Raw genomic sequence first — 25669 nt, 5'->3', positions numbered from 1 at the left:
ATGGTTTTATTAGTTTTCAGTTAGTCATATATTGCATTTGGTCCTTTGTATTTATACATACCAAACATGATAATGGTGAAATATTATAGAAATGATATATGCCTGATAGTGGTTTATTATTTAGTAGTAGTTCTTAGCTTTCTAAACTTGTTCCATTTGGAATAATCTGTGATGGATAACCACCACTGCGAGGGTCTAGAGAGCCTTAGATCCTTTAAGGGTTCCCTTCACACTTTTTGCCTTTGTGAGATCATTTCATTTTATTTGTGAAACAACACAAAGCAAAACATTTTTTTTTGCTAGAAAAACATTTGCTATCAGAGAGAACAGCTGTTTTCCTTTTATCAAATTGAGATATATATATATATATATATATATATATATATATATATATAAAAGACTTAAATACACACAACCTAGTCTAGGCACACACACACGCACACATAAACCGGTTCATGAATACTCTAGAAAAGTCTCTCCCTCTTGTTTCATTGTTTCTCTTCATTGTGTGGTTAGGCTGGACGTTTTTTTCTGGGCTTGGTTCCTCATTGCCCTGCCCTCGCTGCAATAGAAACAATTATCATATGACGCACGTCAGCATCATCTGTGTAAAAAAAGAAAACAACAAAAAAACCTCTGACTGCTGTTATAAGATATACTGAATGGATAGAGGTTGGACGAAAGAGGATCCTCCTGCTCCGGGTGCTGCCATGGAGACAGGGCATGGCTGCAATGCTTTAGAGACCTGTTCGGCAGGTGCTTCCTCCCACATGGGAATTGTTTGTTGGAGGTTGTGACAAAATATCTCTGAACATGTTCTTCCAGTGGAGCATGTATGTAAATGAGTGACCTCTATATAACTGGAGCTCTTGCTCACATGCGTCTCTGGGCATTAGCGTGACGTGTTGCGTGAGGTAGGATACAGAGGTGTGGCCACCAAGTAAAGTCAGTACCTGGTTAACCTCAGGTGAGACAGAAAGCTGACGTTCCTTTTCAGTTCATCTTCAGAACCTACACAAACTCTTTACATTAAACGCCTCGTTTTTACTAACTAACAAATGCAGGTAGGACAACATTCTTTATTCATTGCATGGATTCTGACTATACTATTCAAGTAATAATACAAAATAATGATAATGATAAGTAGGTGATAGATATCTCCAAAATTTACAGAGTGCTTACAACTATTACTTAGTGGTAATTTATTTGATGCAGTGATTAAAAAAAAGGTTATGTTTTGTGTGTTGGGTTTTTGTCGTGTTGTGGTGTATTATTATAAAAGGGATGAAAAGGCTAGAGTGTTCTATGTTGCCAATGTAACTCAAATAGCAAGGGTTGTAGCAAAGGTCCCATCACATCACGCAGATTTCCATATATTCAAACAAGTACAATTTTACCCTTCCACTGCCTTCCGTGAATACGTCCGCTTCTATTTACAGGACAAACATTTAGTAGTCTTCACTTTTTCCATTTGGCCTTTTAAGGTATGAAACATCCCAAATTACAAGTCCAAAAGTTTATTGTTTTAGTGCATCAAACCCCCCAAATCTTTAAGGGAATGTGAAATATTAAGTACTGTATATATTTATATAACTGTGGTGGATATATAGTGATTGACCACTGTTTGTTTCACAACATGGCCGTCCGCCTTCCAAAAGAAACCAAACTATAAAGTATAACTGAGTCTAGAACCAGTTTGGTGACCTGGGCTATTGTCTCTTCATGGCAATGCAAGTCATACTGGAAATTCCTAGATTCCTGTGCATCTCTATACGGTACACTGTGTACTGAAATACTTAGGTTATGATTTGGTGCAGAATGAATATGTCTGAATTTCCTTAACTGGCATCAAGAGATTAGCAAATGCTAATCATGGGTGTGTTGTTGAAGTGTTGTGTAATGTGAGGAATTTTGAAACTTTTATTATAATTGCTTATTGCTTATAATTGCTTATTGGTTTCTACATGAAATGACTCAGGACATGCAACAGACTTATAACTCCTCTTTAATCACTGTGTTGCTGTGCCCAACCCTAACGTGTTTTGCTGAGAATTAAAAAAAAAACACTGAAGTTAAAAACAGAAGGAAGAGGTGAAAGATGTTGATTACATTTGATCTAACCAAAAGCAAACCTATAACATCTCTTTATAATGTTTTGTTTCTTTAATCAGGGAAAGCATGCAACGAAGATGCCTTTAGGCATTGCCTTTGCTGTACTGCTGACACTCCAGCTGGTGTCCACTCAAACATCTTATCCGAACAATGAAGAACCAACTCCTATACCAGTCAATGGGATACCTGATGAATGGAACAGACAAAATGGTATCTTACCTGTAGAGGATCCTGGTACTTCTTCAGGCTCCATGACATATAGTGGGGATGGGGAAGTTCAGGCTGGCAACCAGACTGTCAGAACAGTAACAGAACAACATGACGAAAACATGAAAACAACCCCATTACCTCAGACTACTCTTAACGCCATCAGTAACCACTCGAGCCAGGAAAATGATATGAGCAAGCCAGTCACGCCGAACCCATCCCTGGAACCTGCAACCACCAGCGACAGCCGAGAAAACCTCACAGGAACCACCACCACAAGCACAAGTCCTGGGAATTCCACCACTGCTTCTACAACAACAACAGTTACAAAAACTAATGTTACTTCTACTGCTGCTTCTAACAACTCATCTTCATCAGCCAGTGGGAACTTTACAACTACCACCACAAGTCCACCACAAGTTACAGATTTCACTTCTAGTGAAAATTCAACAAATACGACTGTCTCTACAACAACTACCGTGGAGACCAGCGCATCCACCACTGAAATTAACAAAACTGGAGGATTGTTTGATTTTAGAGAAAATATGAACAAAGGTAAGAACCTACAAAATGAACTCAGAGCTTTCTGTAAGTTCCAAGCATTACTTGAGAGGGTGGTGTGTGTGTGTGTGTGTGTGCAAAGGCCACAAGGTCACGCTTCAGTAAGGGCTTTTGTACTGTGCCTTTTAAAAAACAGTGTATATGAAATGAGGGCAGTGAATCTTTTCCTGGAAAACTACATTCGTTTTCACCTTTGATTCTAAAGTAGACATCCTACACACACACACACACACATACACTGTAATGACTTTTTGATTTTCTTTGCGCTGAATACAGAAATGGTTCCTTATTCATTGGAAATGAGATCAACAAGGCCCCAAAAAATTCAGTAGCATCCTGGAAATAGGATGCTTTATTCTTTCAGAGACACTGATATTGTTGTTTTGTTTTTTTAAGAATAAAAGTGCAATATAGTCAAACAACACATCTCCTCATTTTCACCCTCAAGCTGCCCCACATTTTCAGTGTCTCATTTCAGTTATACAACTCCCATCGGCTCAATGCGTAGGCTTCGGTTTCAGGGCTGGTTTGTCTCTTCTGCTGGGCCGAGCTCTCTGGTTACTGACACCTAACCTTAAAGCACAATGAGTGCTGTGTTCCCTCATCAAGTCCTGGGAGGGGTTGTGCCCCCAGATCAGGAGCACACTAGTCTATGAATACCTAACCACTGAGCTAACTTTATTACACCTACTCAAAGATAGAATCAAGGTGTTTTCCAAAACCATCAGTTACTGCAAAGGCCTACTTTTCTTTTCTGTTTTAACACTACAACATGTGAACAATGCAACATCTATTGAATATCTTCATCAACATTTGGTCTATTAGTTTTTAGCGTAATCTAATCATGTTTAATTATTTTGCAGGTCTTTCAGATATTCAACAACAAAGCAAAAATCAGGCATGGGGAGCCATTCTGGGTATTGGTGTTGGAGTGGCAATTGTTGCCCTGGTGGTCTATATCATTGTGAAACGAAGGAACTACAGAGATTTCTCCCACAGGAAACTGGTGGAGGACATGCCACCTGAACCAGGTAACAACTAACTATACATCATCCTCATCTATTATGATCTGTGAAACAGATTAGTGCAGTATGGTAGCTTTAGTTAAATATAATTAACAACTATTCAGGATAATGAACATTGTACGCATTGTAAATTATACTTAAAAATGAAATCTTGCAACAAGACAACAATCCATAATATAAGGCAAAATCAACAATTTGAAAGAAATTTTGCCACGACTGTCTTTCTAAACAGTCTGGCCAGAAAAAAATGTTTGGGACCAGAAAATTAATATTAAAGAATATAACATGCAGAAACTGAAATCTTTTCGTCTTACTAAAAGAAGACCTTTTTCATTATTTTTGCGATCATGAAGGAATATCTGTCAAACCAAACACACTAAATACTGTATTTAATTACTTTGTCCAGCTTTGCTTTGTCTTCCCTGTGCAAATATTTGAGCTAATCTTGTGCTAATGTCCAAACCTGATTCAGATCACACCTTGTTGCAGTGACGATGTCTGTATTTCTGTATGATTATTTATTTCATTTATTTATCCTATTTACAGTTCTCCGGCTAGAGAACAGTGAGCCTCTGGATTTGAAATTTGATGGATTTGCCTACTACAATCCTGGACTGCAAGGAGACAACATCCAAATGACTAACTTTCCACAAGGACGCACTAACTAAAGAAAATGTTTCATGCCAAACAGACTGAGATCCTAAACTCAAATTTCATTTCTTCTGTATTTTGCTGATGTATGTAAAGGATCCTGATCAAGACAAAGAGAAGCAAATTGCCAAAAGAACTTTATCCTAGATGAGCTAAGATCCAAAGCTTAAGGTATTTTCTTTTTCTTTTAGACAGATGTCAGGTAAAATGCTGGACAGAACAGATCGATGAATGTATAATGATTTTATACATTAGATGTTTTACTTCCTACATAAGGAATGATGCACAGCCTTGTGTCTGCTTATATTATAAAACCTATGTAATAATGATTAGAAATGATTAAAAATGATAATAAAATTAATGAGGTATTCCTGTTTATAGCGCAATATGATGTATTATATGCTACTTGTAATATTGTTATAATAAAAATTAATATATAAATATGAAGATGATTAAATATGTGTATAAACATTATACATTTCTAAAAAAATCTAATAGGAAAGATTTCTATAATAAAAAAGCAACAACAAAGAATCTTATTGCTGTCCTTACTGTTCCTATAAACGGATAAATTGTAGCTTATGGGATGGTTATGTCCATTTGTTGGTGACCGGTCATATACTGAAATTATATTTACATTATATACATTACATATCTACATTTATTTATTTATTTATTTAAAGTCACACCACAATGCAAATAATTCTATGTAGCTTGTGGATGTAGGCTAATGATGTTTTAATACCATTATAATGACTTCTTAATAAATCATAGCTAAACCCTTAAGTGAATCTGTGCTGCAAAATCTACAGTATCTACACCATGGAGGCCAGGAGTTAAATGCTTCTAACTTTGTGTCAACAGTTTGGGGAAGACCCACATAACGAACAGGTCTTACCCATCCATTTTCTGCACCACATACACCAAAAGTTTTGGGACACCCCTCCAAATCATTGAATTCAGGTGTTGTTTTTCAGGGGTTGGGCTCGGCCCCTTAGTTCCAGTGAAAGGAACTCTTAATGCTTCAACATACCGAGACATTTCATGCTCCCAACTTTGTGGGAACAGTTTGGGGATGACCCCTTCCTGTTCCAACATGACTGTGCACCAGTGCACAAAGCAAGGTCCATAAAGACATGGATGAGCGAGTTTGGTGTGGAGGAACTTGAGTCCTGACCTCAACCCGATAGAACACCTTTGGGATGAATTAGAGCAGAGACTGCGAGGGGTGTCCTAAAACTTTTGGCAATATAGTGTTTCTAACACAACGCCACAGGGGAAGAGGGATCACAGGGCACACACACACTATGGACGGTTTAGAGATGCCAATCATAATAAAATGCATGTCATTGGACTGGGGGTTGGAAACCGGAGGAAACCCCCTGAAGCACATGCAAACTCCACACACACAGGGCAGAACTCCCAACTCCAAAGGTGGTAACCACTATCTGCCCCTCTGCATGCATCAGATGGTGTATTCCCTCTCCTTCTCGTGAATGTGCTTCCTCCAGGCCTACAGGAGGCGAGTTCTGTACTTCGAGGTCTGCTTTTTATCCTACTGAAGAAGACATGCGGAACAGTGCGTTGTTATTTGTTGTTGTTGAGTAACCTAAGCGCGGGAATGAACTTCTGAACTTCAGAAATGATTAAAACAGAAAAAATCCTGCATCTAAAGAGCTCCCGGGGAAGAAAGGTCCGTGTGGTCCGAGAGCACTATCTGAGGGAGCAGGTCCCGTGTGGAAGCGCGCTGTGTCAGGCGCAGTGTCCGCGAGGTGGGAGTCAAAATAATAATAGGTCACGAGGACACTTTAATATTCAATAACAAACATTATCTGGCATTGCAGATAAATATAACGTCGTCTTGTCTATATAAAACAGAGCAATTGCTATTTGTAGAGTGAAAGTTTGCTTAGATAGTGACATTAATTCCGTGTGCAGTTGAGTCTTGTTTATAATTTAATAAAGAACTAATCACCGATAATGTGGGTTAATTTAACACTAACTAAATAATTAAGTAATAATTTAATTTGAAACACACCTGTTATGCAACTTCAAGCTTGATCAGGTTTATGGTATTGAAGAATTAAAAATTCGGCCACGTGCCACATTTTGCCTTTTTTTTTATCATTAGTTGTAGGTGTGAAATATCTCCAAACACTGCTCCTTTTCTTTATTTCAGGCATATCACTTAATGCATGATCATTCTATCTTGTCTGGTTCTGTGTGTGTGTGTGTGTGTGTGTGTAAGCACATCTTTACCCTGGTCAGTGTCATGTTGAATCCAAAGCCGAGGCGGTAACACACCCTGACTGAGACGCAGGTCCATCTCAGGGCGGCCTGCCTGCACACACAATCACATCTGGGGCAGTTTAGCATTGTCCATCTACTGCCAGGTTTCTGAGATGTAGGAGGAAACCCGGACAAGAGGAGAACATGCAAACCTTCACACGCTGTAACCTGAGCTCAGGATGTAACTGGAGACCCCTGAGCTACGGGTCATCAATGCTGCTCTGACACTGTACACACACTTTATGTTCATGCAGATGGCAAGCTGTTGTCCATAGACGCAACTCATTATGTGGTGCCGGATGCTGGAGTGGTGAGGGACTTCCTGGAGGTTCTGGAGTTCAGGGAGTTTCGCGGGGTCGTGTTTACACAGACAGCATGTCAGGCTTTACAAAACACACGTGGACGAAGGTACACCACTAAACACTGTACGCATTTTTTATATAATAATGTCACTCATAAGTAGAGCACTCAATTGAACGGTATGTATCTTTTGTACAGATCTCTTACATTTTAAATGTATTTCATAATAGTGTAGATGTTTCTGTGCTGTCATCTGTTGTTGTATAGGCACTGTAACAGGCTGCGTGGTCTCCTGAAGGACCCTCGGTATGACTGTGTCCTGTTTGCCAATGAGTTTCAGCAGTTTTCCTACTGTGCCCGGGAAAAAGGAGAAGCACAAGAGAAATGGCAGACACGGTAAGACATGTTGCTGTGATGTAAGCTTGTCTGGTGAGCTGTTAACTAATCTCATGCATTAATGCTTGTTGTAGGTGTGTGTATCATGCAGCGGTGTGGTATTATAACCACTTGGCTAGTCTGATGTCAGTAGTTATGATCACAGAAGACCAGGACGCCATTAAAGAATTTGGGAGTCAGAACAGTGGCGTTTATGTCATCTCAGCTCGGGTATGATGAATGTATTTTAGTTTTCTCTATGTCTGTGCCCTGCTTTTTATTTCATTGTGTCATAATAGTGACTAATCTATTCTTGTAAATAATGTCTCTTTGTAGTAAGATAATTTTATAAATTTATAATAAAGTCTTCATTTAATCTAATCAAAGTCTTCCTCTAATGTTAATGCAACTGATTAACATTCAGATCCTTTATTCAGGGTTTACTTATGTGTGTTATTTAAATCCTGGTCATAAGAGATTACGGAGCAAACTGCTCTTAACTACAAAAAATCTCTTGGTCTCTTTGTCAGTAAGCATGCAGGAGTTATTTGTGTAAAAATGAATATATTTGTAAATTACTTTGAATTAGTAATTAACACCTATTCATATTTTCCATGTGCTGGTGTCATAGGAATATCTGCAGAGTTTCTGGCCAGACCTGCATGCAGCTCAAGAGCTCTACGCCTCCATTGCTCAGACTCTACAAGAGAGAGAGAGTGAAGGAGCAGAGAAGGAGTACTCTGAGCATTTGCCTGCAGAAGTTCTGGAGGCAGGGATCAAATCTGGCAGATACATTCAGGTGAGAACCTCCCACTCACTGTCCCAATCAGTGCTGCCTACACAGAGTTAATGAAAGAAGAGGACTGTTTTGGAATTGTTGTTGGTCTAAAGTTACCACTGATGCTAGTTCATCCCTCTCTTTTTTTTTGGTTTTAAGGGCACATTGAATGTGAATAAGCACCGTGCACAGCATGAGGCCTTTGTGCGTTTTGAGGGTTCTGGAAGCAAGAATGCAGGTAGGCAGACCTAAAAACTCAATATCCTGTTGACCACTTTTAGCTGGACCTGGCAAACTTATTGTTTCCCTGCTTTTGGCATGTGTCCCCAGAGCTTAACAGTGATGTTCTGATCAATGGAATGAAGCATCGTAATCGGGCGATCCACGGTGATTTGGTTGCTGTGGAGTTGTTGCCACGTGGTGAGTGGAAGGGCCGGAGTACGGCATTAACAGAGGGACGAGGAGAGGAAAAAGGAGAGGACATTCAGAGTCAGCCTATGCCGACGGGTAATAACAGAAACCTGTACATCTAGTTAATAGAATGTCGAGCAATATTTAATGGAAAACCTTCCAAACAACTAGTACTAGTCACTTTTTTCCAGTAATGTTTAGTGCTTCTCTCCTCACGCTCTTCCAGGTAGAGTGGTAGGTATCATACAGAGAAACTGGAGGGACTATGTGGTAACATTTCCTCCTCGAGAGGAGCTCCAGTCTCAGTCCCGCAACTCTCAGAAGATTCTGGCTATTCCATGGGACTGTCGGATCCCAAAGGTCCGGATCAGCACCCAGCAGGCTGATGCACTGCAGGTGAGTCTCTACTTTGTTGCCCTATTCAGATGTGAGCAGTTGGGATTCGGTTTGCAGTGTGAACAGAAGTAAACGTGGTACTGTGTGATACTAAGGCGTTTGAATGTTTTGTTAAAGGACCATAGGGTGATTGTGCGAGTGGACTCATGGGAGAGCACTTCACTCTACCCCAATGGTCACAGTGTGAGAGTTCTGGGCAAGGCTGGTGAGGTGGAGACTGAAATTCAGACCATTCTGGTGGAGAACTGTATCCATGTGCCTCCGTTCTCTGAAGCCCAGGTGAGCAGCACAATGACTGTAAAAAAAACAGACTGAGCAATTAAAATGTTTTTAGCAGTGTTTTTAATACTTGCATGTGTATTATAATTCATTTTAGTTATTAGCAACATATGCATTATAGAAATAGACACAGCAATGGCTGTCCTATGCTGGAGCATTCTCCGTATGCCTTATATGTGTGCACAGATGGAATTCTAAACAATTATTTGCATATTTAACAAAGTTATTTTACATTTTGTTATTTCTTACGTATTTTTCCAGTTGCGAGAGATGCCTGTGAACTCTAAGGAGCAGCCGTGGCAGATGGACCAGGCTGAGATAAACTCTCGGAGGGACCTACGTGACACACACCTGGTGTTTAGTATTGACCCACTGGGCTGCGAGGATGTAGATGACACACTGTCAGTGCGCACCCTGCCAGGAGGAAAGCGCCTGGAACTGGGAGTCCACATCGCAGACGTCACACACTTTGTAAGAGAGGGTTCTCTCACTGATCTGGAGGCTCGTTCCAGGTGAGGGGGTTATACCTTTGTGACAATTCTTACATCTCAAATAAAGCACATCTAGCTCATCCATACCTCTTTCTGAGTGACTTTAGCTAAACATAGCATTCATTTTTATTCAACAGCATGATGTCACTGATTATCTTCATAAAAGCAAGTTAACTTTTCATCAGATATTAGACTGATGATTTTAAATTTCTTCTTATGTGTCCATTCAGAGCCACAACATATTACCTGGCTGACCGAAGGTATGACATGCTGCCGGCGGTGTTGAGTGCTGACCTTTGCTCACTGCTGGGGGGAGTGGACAGGTGAGTCAGACATTACACCTTCATCAGTAAGACATTTCTATGGTCTATCAAGGAAACATGAATGTAGAGAAATAGAGACTGTTGAACATTGGCTGGAAATTTAGGGGTGAACTTTAGGAATCCTATAATACATCATTAACTTTATTTCTATTTACTGTATCTATAAAATTGAAACTTCCTGGTATTAAAAATCTCACTATTCTATTGTTTTATATAAAAATCAGAGGCAGTGGTCACTGAGATGTGTACATTTAAATCTCAAGGCTGGGAGAATTACTACTGTGAACAAAACCAACAAATTTGGGAATTATTGAAGTATATACAGTTAATGTATAAAGATTACTAATGTATATTGAACAACCCTCTAATGTAATCCTATAGATATGCCATGAGTGTTATATGGGAGCTGGATGCTGAGTCTCTGGCAGTGTGTAGCGTGTGGTACGGCCGCACACTCATCAGATCCTCTTACCAGCTGCACTATGAGCTGGCCCAGAGCCTGTTAAATGGGGAAGATGTGGAGGTGCCTGAGGTGACTCGGCTGGAGAGCTCTGTACGGGTCCAGAAACTGTCTGAGCTCCTGCAGGCCCTGGAGCAGCTGACACGTGTGGCCAGGCATCTGCGGTCACAGAGGGATAAAGGTGGCGCTTTGGAGCTGGAGGGTGTTGAAGTCAGGGCACAGCTGGACGAGGACAAAAACATTACCGCTCTAGTGCCCAAGCAACCTCTGGAGGTGCATGAGACTGTGGCAGAGTGCATGATCTACGCCAATCACTGGGTGGCACGAAAGATCCAGGAATGTTTCCCACACCAGGCACTGCTCAGGCGTCATCCGCCACCAAGACAGGAGTTCTTCAACCAGTTGATTGACAGTGCTAAGAGTCGTGGCTTTGCCATTGAAACGAGGTAAAGAATTTATCATAACGAATTACATAAAGCAACTGGAGAGTGTTATTAACATGCGTGTTTGTATTTAGGTCGAACAAATCTCTGGCTGATTCTCTGGACCAGGCAGTGGATCCAAAGGACCCTCTGGTAAATAGGCTGCTGAGGATGATGGCCACCCAGGCCATGTCTAACGCCGAGTACTTCTCTACAGGAGCATGCCCTGAGGATCAGTACTACCACTATGGTACACACCTTATATACTCAGTTTTAGTGTTTATGAACTGTAAATATCAGGTTTCACCCACCTACTAATGGAGTGGTCTAGAATGTTCAGCGCTTTCTGATGTCTGAAGGTTAAATTGCGGTTGCATTGAGAACAAAAAGCTTCCTTCTCTCACTCTACCCCATCTGATAAAACTATTGTATGTACTCCTTGTCAGTTGTGTATAAGGAAAAGGGGTGGAGCCAAGTGGTCATGTACCAGAGCTGATTTCTGGGTCAGAAAAATATAAGGTTAATCCTGAAATGAAGGAACTACGGAAGTATTATTCAATAATTGTTATTATTGCATGTTTTCTGGGATTTCTTTAAAATTTCTATAAGATTACTAAAGGTCTCTAATCATTTCTAAACATAGAACTACAATTTTAAGGTCTTTGGTGACTAAAAAGCTGCTATTATTTTTAATTATTTGTAAATAACGTATTTGTCTATTACATATTTATTAATCGGAAAGTTTTTGTGTCATAAATGTGCGTTTGTTACCATCTGAATGAAATTTATCGCATAAATGGCTTATACAGGTAGGGAAATCTTAAAAAAGTGAAAGCATGAAGTCCTTCATCTTTAAAAATGTCTTTATTTTATTTTTTAAATGAAAAACACTCCTTGGCAGTGGGCTTGAATGTTTGGATTCTATTGTAACTCAGTCCCTGTCCAGGAAACGACTCTATCTGTTGATATAAACTAAACACAGAGTGAAACATCTGATTCTCGCTTACTTTGTTTGTTTCTTACTGGCAGGTCTCGCTCTGGATCGGTACACCCATTTCACCTCTCCAATCAGGCGCTATGCTGACATCATAGTGCACCGCCTTCTCATGGCTGCTGTCCAGTCGGAGACAGAGGAGTGCTTTCACAAGAGCTTAACTAGCAACAAGGACTTGGAGGAAATGGCTCATCAAATCAACAATAAAAACAGAGTAAATGTTTAGATTTAGAAAAGTACTGGTTCAGATCTTATATAATCACGCTTTATTTTTCTATCCATTAAATAGATAATATCCAATGTGAGTAGCCTATTAACATATTAGTTAATTACTAATTATTATAACACTGAGTGACAGCAGATTTCTTTGCAATCTGTAGGCAGCTCAGCATGCTCAGAAGCAGTCCACAGAGCTTTTCCAATGCCTCTACTTCCGAGATAAGGATCCGCTCACTGATGAGCGCTGTGTGGCTGACGCCATTGTCTACTCCATCAGGGCCAATGGCATACTGGTCTTTGTACCACGGTAAGCTACGTATTTAAACCAGTTTCCCAATAAGCTGTCCCAAATACTTGATATGATAGAAAGAAAGACACTTTATGATTTGCCCTTTATGTATGCGTGTGTGATTCCAGGTATGGTTTGAAGGGTGCGGTGTACCTGAAGAATCGGGAGAGTCAGGTGGTGAGTGTTGGGGATGATGGCGGGTGTGTGTGGCAGGTGGGGACACTGCAGAGGTATCCAGACAGGATCAGCTCCTGCACCAGCACAGGGACAAACACCTTTTATCTATTCGACCATGTCACAGTGAGTACACATACTCCGGTACCTCTAAATGTAAAATTGTGTACATAGAATAATGCATTTTAGTCCTTGAATATACTATACATGTAAACTTGTATGTAATTCCAGTGGTGGGCCGTGCATTTCACACCTAGGCCTTCACTGGTGTCCTTCCTGAATTAATCCACCTCTCTACCATCATTATGACGCCACGGCAATAGATAATAATCAACCGTTAAATAGCAAAGTAAAAAAGAAATTAGGCTACAGTATTTCACACCTCACAAGGAATAGTCCATTTTATTACGGTTACTTTTCTCAAAAAAGACATGCATTATGCAGCATGCAGCAATCTGCAATCTCTGTAGGAGGCAGCATCCGAAATGAGACGCAGCGGATATAGAAACAATGTCCTCCTCCAGCGACCTTTCTTCATGATCTCTAGCTTTTATTGAAAAATTCGCCTTGAAAATGCAATTGTAAGAATGTCTCTGACCAAATCGATTTCTTCTCCTCTGTCAGCCATTGTGAGTTAAAATATATATGTTTTATTTAGTTTGTGCGGTTCGCTGCCTCTGACTACTCCAATTATCCAATCAAAGGACGGGAAATTGCTGACGTAATCGTATGCCGGCTAGATGGCCCCAGTGACGCCAACTCGAAATCTGATTGGTTAATGGAACAATTTCATTACCACTTATTTTAAGCTTCGGGCGCCTGCACTATTGATTCTGAAGGCCTTAACGCAGATTTCTTTCACCCTGGCAACACATGATGTCAGCCACTGGCTGAAATATGATTGGATAAATACTCTTATCATAAATATACACTACTGGAAGCAGCGCAACCAAGAGAAAAGCTATAAAATGTAGAGAATAGACTATTGGGAATAATTTAATGCACATTCATGGAAAAACATATTAAATATATTAAAATGCAAGTCAATGATTCAGATCACTGCTGTTTAGGCCAGCAGAAAAGGCCTTGCTGGCTCTGACGGCTCACCACTGTGTAATTCTAGATGCCATGAAGGCTTTTGATATCCCACAACCTTCTTGTTTTCTCGTGTGCTTTTCAGGTGCGTATCTCTGTGGAAACTGCCCGTTGCCATTCTGACAACTTGCATCTGGAACTCATCAGTAACAAGCCACATCGGTCTGCTGTGGCCGAGTCCCGGACGAGCAGTCGGGTCCAGTCTGAGCTGATTGAGGAGGTGGTGCGCAGGGAAGAGGCGTCTCTTCAGGCAGAGGAAGAGAAGACGAGGAGACCAAGACTGAGCAAAGAGGAAAAGGAGTTCAGACAGAGCAAATGGCCAAATCTCTACTCCGTCCTGCAAGAAATCAGTGAGCTTGCCCTGTTTGATACAGCTCTCTGTCAAATACAAAACACTGAAGTACCAACATGCTGAACCTCACCTTAGGTTTACTGAGAAAGTTCACCCTGAAATCCAACAATTGGATTTTATTGCATAGATATCATGAAACATTATTTTTAATTATTCAGGTTTGGTTTATACGGTAGCACTGGAGCATTTTGGCCAAGGTTTTATTCAGATCTTGTTCATGAGATAATCAATGGCCCTTAATTAGTTAAATCCATTTTTAGTGATTTTAATGTTGCACTGATTAACAGATTAACATTATGGTTTGCTGTGGTGTTTTGTTCAGTATATATTTTGTACACAAATGTATAAATTGTTATTTTCCAGGTTTCAATTTGAGTGTTTTATTAAAAAATATTTTCCTAAGCTTTATAGAGTGACCTTTTGCGTTTCTTTGGGCCAGATATAATCTTCTGACCCAAAATGTTTTATTTCAAGATTTTTGAACAGCAAAGTGCCTGAAAGGTTAGAAGTCTACCTACAGCTTACTAGGTGCTATAAATATGCAACTCCAAGTTAGATTTTATAACCAAGTTAGAAACTACTTGCTGGTTGACATGGTTATAAAATGTGTAGCGTTGCAGTGTTTCAGCTCCAGTGCTCCTGATCCAATCCTGAACCCTGGATTCTTCCCATGACTGTGTGTGGCTTCCTTTCGGTTCTCTGGCTTCCTTCCACCATCCATTAAGATCTATTAATTGATGCCATGGTGTGTGCATGGTGCCCTGTGATTGACTAGTGTCCTATCCAGGGTGTATTCCAACCTCACTCCTACTGTTCCTGGGACAGATTAGAAATCAGCGGTGCCCAGTCTTATTCAGAGAGGGCCTGTGTGGATGCAGGTTTTCATCCAACCATGCACGCAAGTCACACGTGAGCCTTTGGAAAACCAAGAAGAAATGCTTAAACAGGTATTAGGTGTGGAGCCTGCATGAGTGGAATGAAAACCAGCAACCACTCTGCAGATAAGGTTGTGATCCTGACCAGAGTAAAATGGTTAATTTAAAGGAGTACCATGGCAAAAACCAAGTACTTACATTTGTACCCGACTTTGATGGAGACATTAACACGCAGTCGTTAAACAAGATAGGAACACTTTATTTAGAATATCGCAATAGAATATGAAAGAGAATTTATACGAAAAAAAGAACACCCAAGACATAAAACTGCACAAGAATATTCAAACTCAAATTATTAATCAGCTTCCTAAACAAACACTACTATCCTTTTAACACCTTTTGTTAGTGATGGTTGGATTAAATTATGCTTTAATAACAATATAATAATAATAATAAAAGCACCTTAAGCTGAACACCTAGTTGAAACCTTGTGTGTAGGTCCATTTCTTATGAGCACATGCAGCATTGATGATGTGGATAGAGACAGATAATTAAGAATGAAAGTCATATCACAAACCTCTCGACACCAATTACTAATAAAAGGGTCAGCGGCAACAGCTTTTTCTATGTATAGTTCTGCATTTTAATTATAGTTATGTTTAATTACAGGAAATAGGGAAAGCATAAATCAAGCCAGACTGTTACTCATTATAGATCCTCACAGAGGATGTCAAGAACACCACAAGTAGCCTGTTAGAATTTGGCTTGATTACGAGAGGAAGTAAATACATCATGGTCTAACAACTGAAAGTTTTTCTGTCACTCTGGTGGCAGTCATTTTGTGTCCATCATGAAAACTTACTGTCGCAATCAGGAAGAGTTAAACTGATCAATCGCTCTCGTCATCTCTGCTATTTGTTATCTCTGGAACTGGACGCTCACTTTCGTTATGCTGAGGGGAGCTCGGAGTCTCTGCAGGATCCTGTTTTAAAGGTGTGTCAGTAGTGCCTGTGGTTTGATCCAGTTCTTGCTGATCGTCATGGCTGACGTTCTGATGTTCTGAGGGACTTGCAGCAGGCTCATCCGGAAAAGCAGACTGCGACGACTCTGAGAAGACACAGAGTGATAAATTTGTTCATTAGTTAAGATAAGTGATGTACAGCCAATGAACAAAACAAGACATTAACCTTAGCAATGTACTGATATGTAGAGTGTATTCCATGTCATATACAATGCAACTAAACAATACTGTGATGTTGCGTCACGTGATGTATAACATAACACGATCCGTTACCTTGCTGTTTTTGCCGAGCCAGCCGCCTTTCCAGAGCCAGCTGTTTGTTGCGCTCGATGCGCTGCTGCTGTTCCTCTGTAAGAGACACTGGTGCAGGAGCAGGAGTGGACTGGATAAACGGATCTTCAGAGAAGCTTCTATCTTCAAACGGGTCTGCGTCCTCCTGTAAACGGACCTCAGCTTCATCTGGACAAAATCGCAAAATAAATAATTACATTATACCGCATGATACCCATGTGCATTAGGAGAAATCACTGAGTTTCTCACCGCCATCATTTCCCATGAAATCCTCATGGGTCAGAGGCATGTCCAGTCGAATTCGCTTCAGACATGTCTAAAGGAAAACAAAGTCATGTGTCAGTTTATAATACCATTTCAAAACTGTGGTTATTCAAAAAGAACATGGTTGTTGAAGGCTTTCACTAACAAGTATGTTATATTTAGGGAAACATCTTGGCATCGGTTAGTGAGTGGGATATATTAGGCAGCAAGTGAACATTTTGTCCTCAGAGTTGACGTGTTAGAAGCAGGAAAAATGGACAAGCGTAAGGATTTGAGCGAGTTTGACAAGGGCCAAATTGTGATGGCTAGACGACTGGATCAGCGCATCTCCAAAACTGCAGCTCTTGTGGGGTGTTCCCGGTCTGCAGTGGTCAGTATCTATCAAAAGTGGTCGAAGGAAGGAACAGTGGTGAACCGGTGACAGGATCATGAGCGGCCAAGGCTCATTGATGAACGTGGGGAGCGAAGGCTGGCCCGTGTGATCCGATCCAACAGACGAGCTCAAATTGCTGAAGAAGTTAATGCTGTTATATATAGATATCTATATGATAGAAAGGTGTCAGAATACACAGTGCATGACGGGTCAGGGCTGGTTCGGCAGCAAAAGGGGGACCAACACAATATTAGGCAGGTGGTCATAATGTTATGCTCGTCCATTTACTTGTCGATGCACTGGAGATGAACAATGACATTGTCCTTTCTTTGGCTCTGATTATGTTACTAAGCAAAGAAATTTTTAGCAATGGTACAAAAACATTTTATTTTTTAACATAGATTGTACACTACACACTTACTCTCATTATATATTTGTGATATTGCAGAAAGTACCGAATTGTGTAATACAGGCCTATCTGTGCTGATTTATATTTGTAAGGTCCTATATGTCCAATGCTGTTGGTGTAATGTAATTTTTGTACATACCCACACTGCATTATGACATTTAACAAAAGAGTCATATAACAATAACTCTCAGGTGTTTTAATATAGGTTAGGTTCTGTTCAAAGTGATTACATCATTTATCTTTTTTTTTCATTCAGGGAAAAAGCAATAAGATATCCTATTATGTGTTTAAATGGCATCTCACAGTTTAGTGGTTATGGTGTTGGACTACTGATCATAAGGTTGTGAGTTTGAACCCCAGATCCACCAAGCTGCCACTGCTGGGCCCCTGAGAAAGGCCCTTAACCCTCAATTGCACAGTTGTACAAAAAGGAGATAAATTGTAAGTCTCTCTGGATAAAATGGCAAAAATGTTAATGTAAATATGTTTGTAGAAATGGACAGCCATACCTGTACATCTTTCTTGCTTCCTAGAACCTCCAGTTTGTCGATGAAGTCCTCAAACTGCAGTTTGGGATAAAGTCTGTGAGCCCAGTTCTCCATTTTCTTCATTAGAACCTTAAGATCCTCAGCCTAATGCAGACAGATGGAGAGGGTATACAATAAATAAATGCCCCGATTTGTCATATAAACCGAAGTAATGCTTTAAGTCACCTCATGGCCTTTGCCTTTAAATTTGACATCACTGAATAATGTACGTAAGGCAGGAAGTCCTCGTTCAGACAGCAGCCTATAAACAAAGAATGTACAGTGATAAGTGACGGAGATGAATATATCTGATATATCCAGTGTTTATGGAGGTCATGTACACAATAATAATCACCTCTGAGAGTCTAGTTTAGGCTGGGGTCGCTTAACGCTTCGTCTTTTAGCTACAGGAACATCAGGTAGCTTGGACAGCTCGCCTTCTTCACCTGCAAGCACAGTAAAGTTGGTGAATTCAGTAAACAGGCATCCAAACAAAGAGAAGCTGAGTGTGTACAGATCTTACCCTCGCCACTGGCCGCATGCTCATCAGCAAAGTTGCCCTCTCCAGGGGATAGCGGTGGTGGGAGAGGGGGAAAGGACTCGTCCTCTATCTGATCGTAGTCAGACGTGCCGAACAGACCGTTTTCTGATGGATCATACATCATACATGGACTCTGGAGAGACGAGCACATTACATCATCAACCATCTTCATCACCTAGAATTGATTTTAGTGCAGCCATAAATGCATTTAAATTTTATTTTATTATGGTAACCATTATCTTTGTAGCTAAAACCTAAAACAGTATATTCTGCATCTTAATCAGGTTCAAATCAGAACACAAACATAACCTTCATTAAAATTTCCTCGCATCCAATTATTACCAGTCTACACTGTTTTCCCACCTGTATTCTGTCCCCTGTGCTAAGATTGGCTAGAACGGTCCCGCCAACAGGTTAACTGTCCAATCAGCTTTCCGCATAGGAGCGCGATCCGCACATGCAGAAGGCGGGGTTTTCCTGAATACGGGTAGGAAAAGCTACTCCTCTATATATAGTTTGCTAGGTATCGAATTATGTGATATTTACGCTTCACTCCGGTGAGATAAGCACTACTAGTAAACGCAACACTAATCTCCCCATGTAACTTTTTAAACTTTATAAACACTTTCAATAAAGGAAAACAAACCACACGTACCTCAGCCACAGGACGCGTCAGTGTAGCCTCGCCTTGTTTCTGCCGGGTTTTTCTCTTTCAGCCAATTAGAGTCACAGTGAGCTGCTTCTGTTATCCTGCACGGTGTGTCTCAGGGCTAATGGCGTCCTCTAGTGGAGCATATAATTACACATTGCTGAAGGTCTGGGGTTTGTTGTTTTGGTTAAACATAAGGCCACACAAAAAGAAAGTGAAGATTTCTGCAGTCAGGTCATGATCGAGTTAAACTGTGCTCCAGATCAAGACTATATAACAACACGTGCTTAAGCTACAGATTTTTATTTTTATTTATTTGAAGCCTCACAGCTTCAGAGCCCCGTGGTGATCCTGAGATCTGTGAAGAGTTTCTTCTGATATCTGTGAGGTGTCCTATGGGTCCTGTGGTTCATTCGTTCGTTCATTCTTTCATTCGTTTGTTTGTTCGTTGGTTCGTTCATTCATTCATTTGTTCGATCATTCATTCATTCATTTGTTTGTTCGTTCATTCATTCATTCATTTATTCATTCATTTGTTTATTCATTCATTCGTTTATTCATTCATTCATTCGTTCATTCATTTATTTGTTTGTTCGTTCATTCATTCATTCATTTGTTCGTTCGTTCATTCTTTCATTCGTTTGTTTGTTCGTTGGTTCGTTCATTCATTCATTCATTCATTCATTCATTCATTCATTCATTCATTCATTCGTTCGTTCGTTCGTTCATTCATTCATATGTTCGTTCGTTCATTCATTCATATGTTCGTTCGTTCATTCATTCATATGTTTGTTCGTTCATTCATTTGTTCATTCATTCATTCATTCGTTTATTCATTCATTCGTTCATTCATTCATTTGTTTGTTCGTTCATTCATTCATTCATTTGTTCGTTCGTTCATTCTTTCATTCGTTTGTTTGTTCATTGGTTCGTTCATTCATTCGTTTATTCATTCATTCGTTCATTCATTTGTTTGTTCGTTTATTCATTCATTCATTCATTCATTCATTCAATCATTTGTTTATTCATTCATTCATTCATTTGTTCGTTCATTCATTTGTTTATTCATTCATTCATTCATTCATTCATTCATTCATTCATTCATTCATTCATTTATTCGTTTATCCATTCATCCATCCATTCATTCATTCATTCATTCATATGTTTGTTCGTTCATTCATTCATTCATTCGTTTATTCATTCATTCGTTCATTCATTCATTTGTTTGTTCGTTCATTCATTCATTCATTCATTTGTTCGTTCGTTCATTCTTTCATTCGTTTTTTGTTCATTGGTTCGTTCATTCATTCAATAGGTGTGTCTATAACAGCAATATGTGTAACGTTTCATAAAGTAGCTGATGATCTTTGTAAAGGGTGGTGTCCAGGGGTATTGAGTCAGACTGGGCTAAGTGTTTGAATAACCCAGGTAAGAACCGGGAAGCAACAGGTTTTTGAGTGATCTGATTGCCTCAGGGAAGAAACTGTTATTCACACTATAGCACTTGATCACACTGTTTGCTGGTACACATAGTGGAAGCGTAGAGGAAACTGGAGAACCCAGAAGAAAACACTGTGACCCAGTCCAAGATATCAGACCAAGCATTTTATAGACAAATTATTTCTTGTAATTTGTGCCAAACATACTGTCTAATGTGTAATGTTATTTATTTGTAGTGAATTATTTTATTTTACGAGTCTCTACTACGACTATAGTAGTCATATTGATTAACTGAGCTTAGTTTCACTGAACGATGGATTTAGAAATTGTTCACAGATACACAACCTTAGAGAAAATGAAACAGGGTTATGACCTTTATTTAAGATATAGATGTTACACATCGCATTTCCACTGTGAAATCCCGCATTCTCACTTTCAGTATGATCTCTCAGGGAATTACAATATCACCCAGAATGTCTCTGTGTCCACATAGAGTGTCCAAAATTCACCCTTCACGTCAGATCAAACAGCAAACCTTGAGAGATTAATATATAGTTTTGCCCTGGGACCTTTTTCAGCGGTGTATTAAACATACAGCCAAGCGGATTCTTGTCATATTGTTACTGTGTAATGTCAGAACTGTGTCTTTTATTGGTTGTACAGAAGGTATTCGATAACTCCAGTGTCTGGAGATGAGGAAGGGAGGGATTGTGCTTCAGAAAGACAGGAAGGATTGGCATGCGCAGAATTCAAGACCTCAGAGCCGACTTTTCAGGAGGAACATTAAGAAGACGGCAGTGAGGAGAATACAGACCGTACCCACGGTGGGAACCACAATCTCCGTCACCAGCTCCATGTGGCTGCTCAGTGGATCTAAAACACAACATTACAGTGTTTAATCTGATGGGGGGAAAAATGCAAGATTTACTTGCACCACTGCAGCAGATAACATATAGAGTAGAAGATTTTCCCATGAATTTCCAAAAGCATTGCTCTAGTACCTAAACCTCATCATGTGCAGGCCAAACCTTTGGCATTTCTGCATGGCCCTTATTTTCCTTGGATTTTCTTCTAGCTGGAGGACAAACAAAAGAAAATTCCTGTTAGATTTAGTTCTTTTTAAAGTTAATTAAATTTTTCTTTTTTTTTTTGCACTAAGCCAAAAAATCCATAGTTGTGACTTGCTGCTTTTCATAGTCCATTAATTAAGCAGTTCTTCCTTCTTTAACAGTTTAGACAAAAATTTCTTTTGTTTGCCCCAGCTAGATTTGATAAGAAATTCATCAATGGTTATGTTCTCGGTTCGATTCCGGATGCTGTACATTTCCTTATACTTTTTTAGAAAGAGGTTTTCTCAAATGGACTGACCTGCTGCTAGGAGCTGGTTACTGGAGGTGCAGGTTTCTGTCGCTTTCCTTTTCCAGCTCTCGATCTGTGATGGGCATAAATATAAAATAGCACTAAAACACGACAGACAGAAATGAAACCCTTGAGCTGTTATGTCAAGGACAGATTAAGGCGTCTAACACAGATTCATCTTCTCTGTCACCATCTCATGAAGGTCATTTTTTTCTTAAAGCTAAGGTATGTTTGCAAAAATATTGATGTAGATGGGGAGTGTTTCATACTAGATAATTTATGGAAATTTCCCTGCAAATCTTCACGTTTGAGGTCACTGAAAGTTCAGCTTGCGCACAGCATCTTTTCAGCGTCATAGCATAATCTTTTCACAGATAAATCTGAATAAAAGTACTTACTTAGGGGTTCTGTTTTCACATCTTCTAATGTGATATTTGGACAAAAACAGGCTTGTAAAAAATGCACAGAAAATGAGGATGTCATGAGTATTTCTTTCCGCTTTAATCCCTGGTCTAAGTAATATAGTAGCAGCCAACTGGAGCTGTTCTGCTCTTAAATGTAACCAGATGTTCCCTTTGTGACTACATCTTCATTTCCTATCCTAGTTTTAGCACTGCGTCATTAAGTGTTGCCAAAATAATAATAATAATAATAATAATAATAATAATAATAATAATAATAATAAAATCATACCTCTCTCTCATTAGGAAAACCATTGGAGCTGATGATGCGTTTGTAGAACTGAACAGAGGCTTTTGGGTAACGTTGTTTATTTTTGCTTCCAAAGTCCACATAGTAAAGGCCGAATCGCTCGGAGTAGCCCTCGTCCCATTCGAACATGTCCAGCAGAGACCAGGCGGTGTATCCTTTCACATTTACCCCATCATTAACCGCTGACGGGATTAAGAACGTGGGAATCGTTAGCTCAATTAGCGAAGCTGGAACAAGTCGAGTGTAAAATATGCGTCTTCTAGTTTCACACTGACCTTTAAGCATTTCATTGATGTAATCCCTGAAGTACTGCATCCTCCATTCGTCACACAGGTCAGTGCACATTATCTTCTCTGAGACGCCGTTTTCTGTCACATATATCATAGGGTTTCCATACTGCGTCTGAAGAAAGGAAATGAGGCTAGGTTTACGTCATTGCGCATATCTCACGTCTTGAATTTGTCTCTAACATCATCGGCGTTAGCGTCTGAGTAAAATGCTCAGTACCTTCACATAATGAAGCAGCCGTCGGAAGCCCCACGGCACCGAGTAGAGCCACTCAGAGCCAGGATCGGGCCAGAGCGGGTCTACTAGCTCAGCTAAGTCCCGATCGGTAAAATAAGTACTTCCATGGTTTAAGGGAAAGTTCTTCTGTGTGATGTAGCGTGTGGTGAAGTGGCCGATTCCCAGGAAGTCACAGGTGCCTTTGATATAGCTTTTCTCATGTGGGCTGAACGTGGGCAGACGAGAACTTCCCAGGCCTTGCTGTGCACTTTTCCTTCCTGGAGAATAAAATAAACTTCTCATTCAAGTATGGTAGAATTAACATGTTATAGAATGTTATAAAGTGTATATTAACTTGTTACAACATGTTATAAGAACAACATCTAGTAGTTGAAGCTTTTTGTGGCCAGGCATTTATATAACATTTATGTATGGAGTCTCAGGTGTCAGTACTTTGGATCGGTCAGTAAAATAAGGTGTTCAGGACAGAGGAGTTTATTCTGGGTTCCTAAGTCGTATTACTTTCTGATTCTTTGTGTTGTTCAATAGATAAAAATGGGAGACGGGTGAAAGATCGAGATTATAGTTGAAACAACAGAAACTTGTTCCCTAACATTATGTGACCAAAATGGTAGATACATGGAACATTGCACTGAGTTAAAGTGGCCCAAGGGCATGAAAAGCTCCTGTTTAAGGACACGTCTAATATTTATACAATCCCTTATTCTGATCCATGTCAAGATTCAAGCCACAACATTTTGTACACTGAGGTAAGTAAACTAGTAATAGAGCACTGTGGTAAATGAGATGGCACATATTTTGAATCTCTATGCTCCTTCCTATTCTTAGTTATTAGACAGATGTGTTTAGAAACTAGAACTTGCCTACGTATTCCTTCATCACTTGAGGATAGTCTCCTCTGAAGAGCGGTGCAGCAAACCAGCCCAGGTAAAATTGCATGTATCTGTCAGCTGCTTCAATGTCTCTCTGATTCGTGATGTCCACCGGTTCCCCCCAGTCAGTGGACAGAGAGATGCCCACTATTCCTGTAATCAAGCAGAGCAGTTTAAATGCAGGCATTGTGTATTGCTATACTGAGGGACTGGAAAAAATATTTTAGTCAACTAAAACTGGAAAAATTTCCCCTGAGATTCATTTGATGTAACGACTGACCTTTAAAGACGTTTTGTGTGCAAAATTAACAGCACACTTTTCCTTTCTGGAGAATAAATTGTTCATTTTTTTTTTGATGATTTTTATTTTTACCTTTCTGTTTGCTTCGCCATTCGATGTCATAAGTGTGCCAAACTTTAGCATGAGCCTGCAGGTTTAAATAGAAAAAAGCTCAGCTTTTACTTTGTAGTCTTAAACGTTACAACAGCCATATGATAATAGTCTTCCAGTATATGTAGCGTGATTGTATTCCTGCCTTGAAAAATGAGAACTTATAGGTTCGTGTTTACCTTAATGATGTTGTGGGCAGCCTCGTAGGCGCCAGTGCCTTTCAGTTTCAGTCCAGGAGCATGCTCACCAGTCTCATAACCTTCCACTGCAATTGACTGTAATGAAAATGAGATTGCGTCATGTACAGTAGGTGCATTTTGAAAATGAGTTTCTGATATGAACTCATGGTATTTGGACAGGCCTAAAGTAAACGTTGGCCTGAAGTAAAAGTTTTTTCGACGCAAATTTCCATGTATGACCCTGTGATTTCTGTATACACAAAAAGTACATGGAAAACAAAAACGTTTAGACATGGTTCAAATAGGAAAAATGTTCAGGTTCAGAAGGAACGCTTACCCATGGGTTGTTAAAGGTGATCCAGTGTTTTACCCGATTACCAAATCTCTCAAAGCACAGGTTGGCGTAGTCATTAAAGAAAGTGACCATGCTGCTGTTCTGCCAACCGCCGTATTTCTCCTGAAGAACCTGAAAATATGCATGTGAATTCCTGACCCTCCGAATCACACAGGAAGCAAATTCGATCAGAGCTCTGGGTGGAAATATCATTATCTCCATTCCCAGACAATACGGCTATGCACATTTGCACCACGGGTTATTTGCACAGGAAAAAGGATACAGAAATAAACTCTGAATCGTCCTCTAGAATCTGAGTACTGCAGTTATTATCCTGGATAAGAATGCCACAATTTTAAGAACAAGACGCCTAAACGCCTTTTAGTACTCACCTGAGGCAAATCCCAGTGATAAAGCGTTACAATGGGTGTGATCTGATTCTCCAGGAGCATATTGATGAGACTGTCATAGTGCTGGATTCCCTTCTCATTGATTTGGTCAGCTATCAAACAGAACAAACTGTCTGTAATTACTCCTGATTTAGTGGAAATCTAAGCAGATTATTATTATTCGTTTTTATTATTGTCTTACATTTAATTCCAGTGGGAAGGATCCTTGGCCAGGAAATAGAGAAGCGGTAGTGATTCAGCTTCATGTCTTTCATTAACAAGATGTCATCCTAAAATAAAAGGAAAACAAGTGTCC

At 39.9% G+C, this 25669-nt stretch overlaps 4 protein-coding genes across 8 annotated transcripts in view; 2 read left to right on the top strand and 2 right to left on the bottom strand.

Moving 5' to 3' along the window:
• Positions 1-820: 820 nt before the first annotated feature.
• muc15 (mucin 15, cell surface associated) lies at positions 821-4597 on the top strand. 2 transcript variants are annotated; one of them, XM_058382200.1, is made up of 4 exons: positions 821-967; positions 2172-2874; positions 3744-3911; positions 4452-4597. In XM_058382200.1, exons 2-4 carry the CDS (start codon positions 2190-2192, stop codon positions 4571-4573), a joined length of 975 nt encoding a protein of 324 aa, XP_058238183.1. In that variant the 5' UTR covers positions 821-967; positions 2172-2189; the 3' UTR covers positions 4574-4597. The 2 variants fall into 2 exon arrangements, with proteins under 2 accessions (XP_058238183.1, XP_058238182.1); XM_058382199.1 differs by having other exon boundaries at positions 879-1064.
• A 1504-nt stretch (positions 4598-6101) lies between these two features.
• On the top strand, positions 6102-15453 carry dis3l (DIS3 like exosome 3'-5' exoribonuclease). Of its 2 annotated transcripts, none has more exons than XM_058382191.1 (17): positions 6102-6328; positions 7100-7253; positions 7413-7541; positions 7616-7751; positions 8152-8319; positions 8458-8536; positions 8629-8805; positions 8936-9105; positions 9223-9384; positions 9646-9896; positions 10106-10198; positions 10580-11104; positions 11176-11330; positions 12110-12288; positions 12455-12600; positions 12711-12882; positions 13937-15450. In XM_058382191.1, the coding sequence occupies exons 1-17, from the start codon at positions 6199-6201 to the stop codon at positions 14264-14266; spliced, it is 3156 nt and encodes a 1051-aa protein (XP_058238174.1). In that variant the 5' UTR covers positions 6102-6198; the 3' UTR covers positions 14267-15450. The 2 variants fall into 2 exon arrangements, with proteins under 2 accessions (XP_058238174.1, XP_058238175.1); XM_058382192.1 differs by having other exon boundaries at positions 6188-6328; positions 7381-7541; positions 13937-15453.
• Positions 15354-19189, bottom strand: tipin (timeless interacting protein). The gene is made up of 8 exons (XM_058382193.1): positions 19160-19189; positions 18487-18679; positions 18319-18409; positions 18150-18225; positions 17946-18068; positions 16640-16706; positions 16373-16558; positions 15354-16185 (listed from the first exon to the last, which is right to left on the bottom strand). The coding sequence occupies exons 2-8, from the start codon at positions 18674-18676 to the stop codon at positions 15968-15970; spliced, it is 951 nt and encodes a 316-aa protein (XP_058238176.1). The 5' UTR covers positions 18677-18679; positions 19160-19189; the 3' UTR covers positions 15354-15967.
• A 1760-nt stretch (positions 19190-20949) lies between these two features.
• Positions 20950-25669, bottom strand: part of lctla (lactase-like a) — a 33018-nt gene continuing 28298 nt past the window's right edge. For 2 of the 3 annotated variants that reach the window (XM_058381471.1, XM_058381472.1), the window contains 11 exons: positions 25556-25643; positions 25357-25466; positions 24968-25096; positions 24631-24726; positions 24434-24488; positions 24048-24213; positions 23171-23441; positions 22939-23065; positions 22646-22845; positions 21962-22025; positions 20950-21466 (listed from right to left, as the gene is read on the bottom strand). In XM_058381471.1, the coding sequence (XP_058237454.1) occupies positions 21351-21466; positions 21962-22025; positions 22646-22845; positions 22939-23065; positions 23171-23441; positions 24048-24213; positions 24434-24488; positions 24631-24726; positions 24968-25096; positions 25357-25466; positions 25556-25643 (1422 nt within the window). In that variant the 3' untranslated portion in view covers positions 20950-21350. Of the gene's footprint in view, positions 21467-21594; positions 21669-21961; positions 22026-22645; positions 22846-22938; positions 23066-23170; positions 23442-24047; positions 24214-24433; positions 24489-24630; positions 24727-24967; positions 25097-25356; positions 25467-25555; positions 25644-25669 lie in introns of all 3 variants that reach the window. The other variant, XM_058381473.1, reaches the window with a different exon arrangement.

The sequence above is a fragment of the Hemibagrus wyckioides genome, linkage group LG27, assembly GCF_019097595.1.
Source record: "Hemibagrus wyckioides isolate EC202008001 linkage group LG27, SWU_Hwy_1.0, whole genome shotgun sequence".
NCBI lineage: Eukaryota > Metazoa > Chordata > Actinopteri > Siluriformes > Bagridae > Hemibagrus > Hemibagrus wyckioides.
Note: the sequence above shows the minus strand (reverse complement) of the source record. Positions and strands in the feature narration are given on the sequence as shown.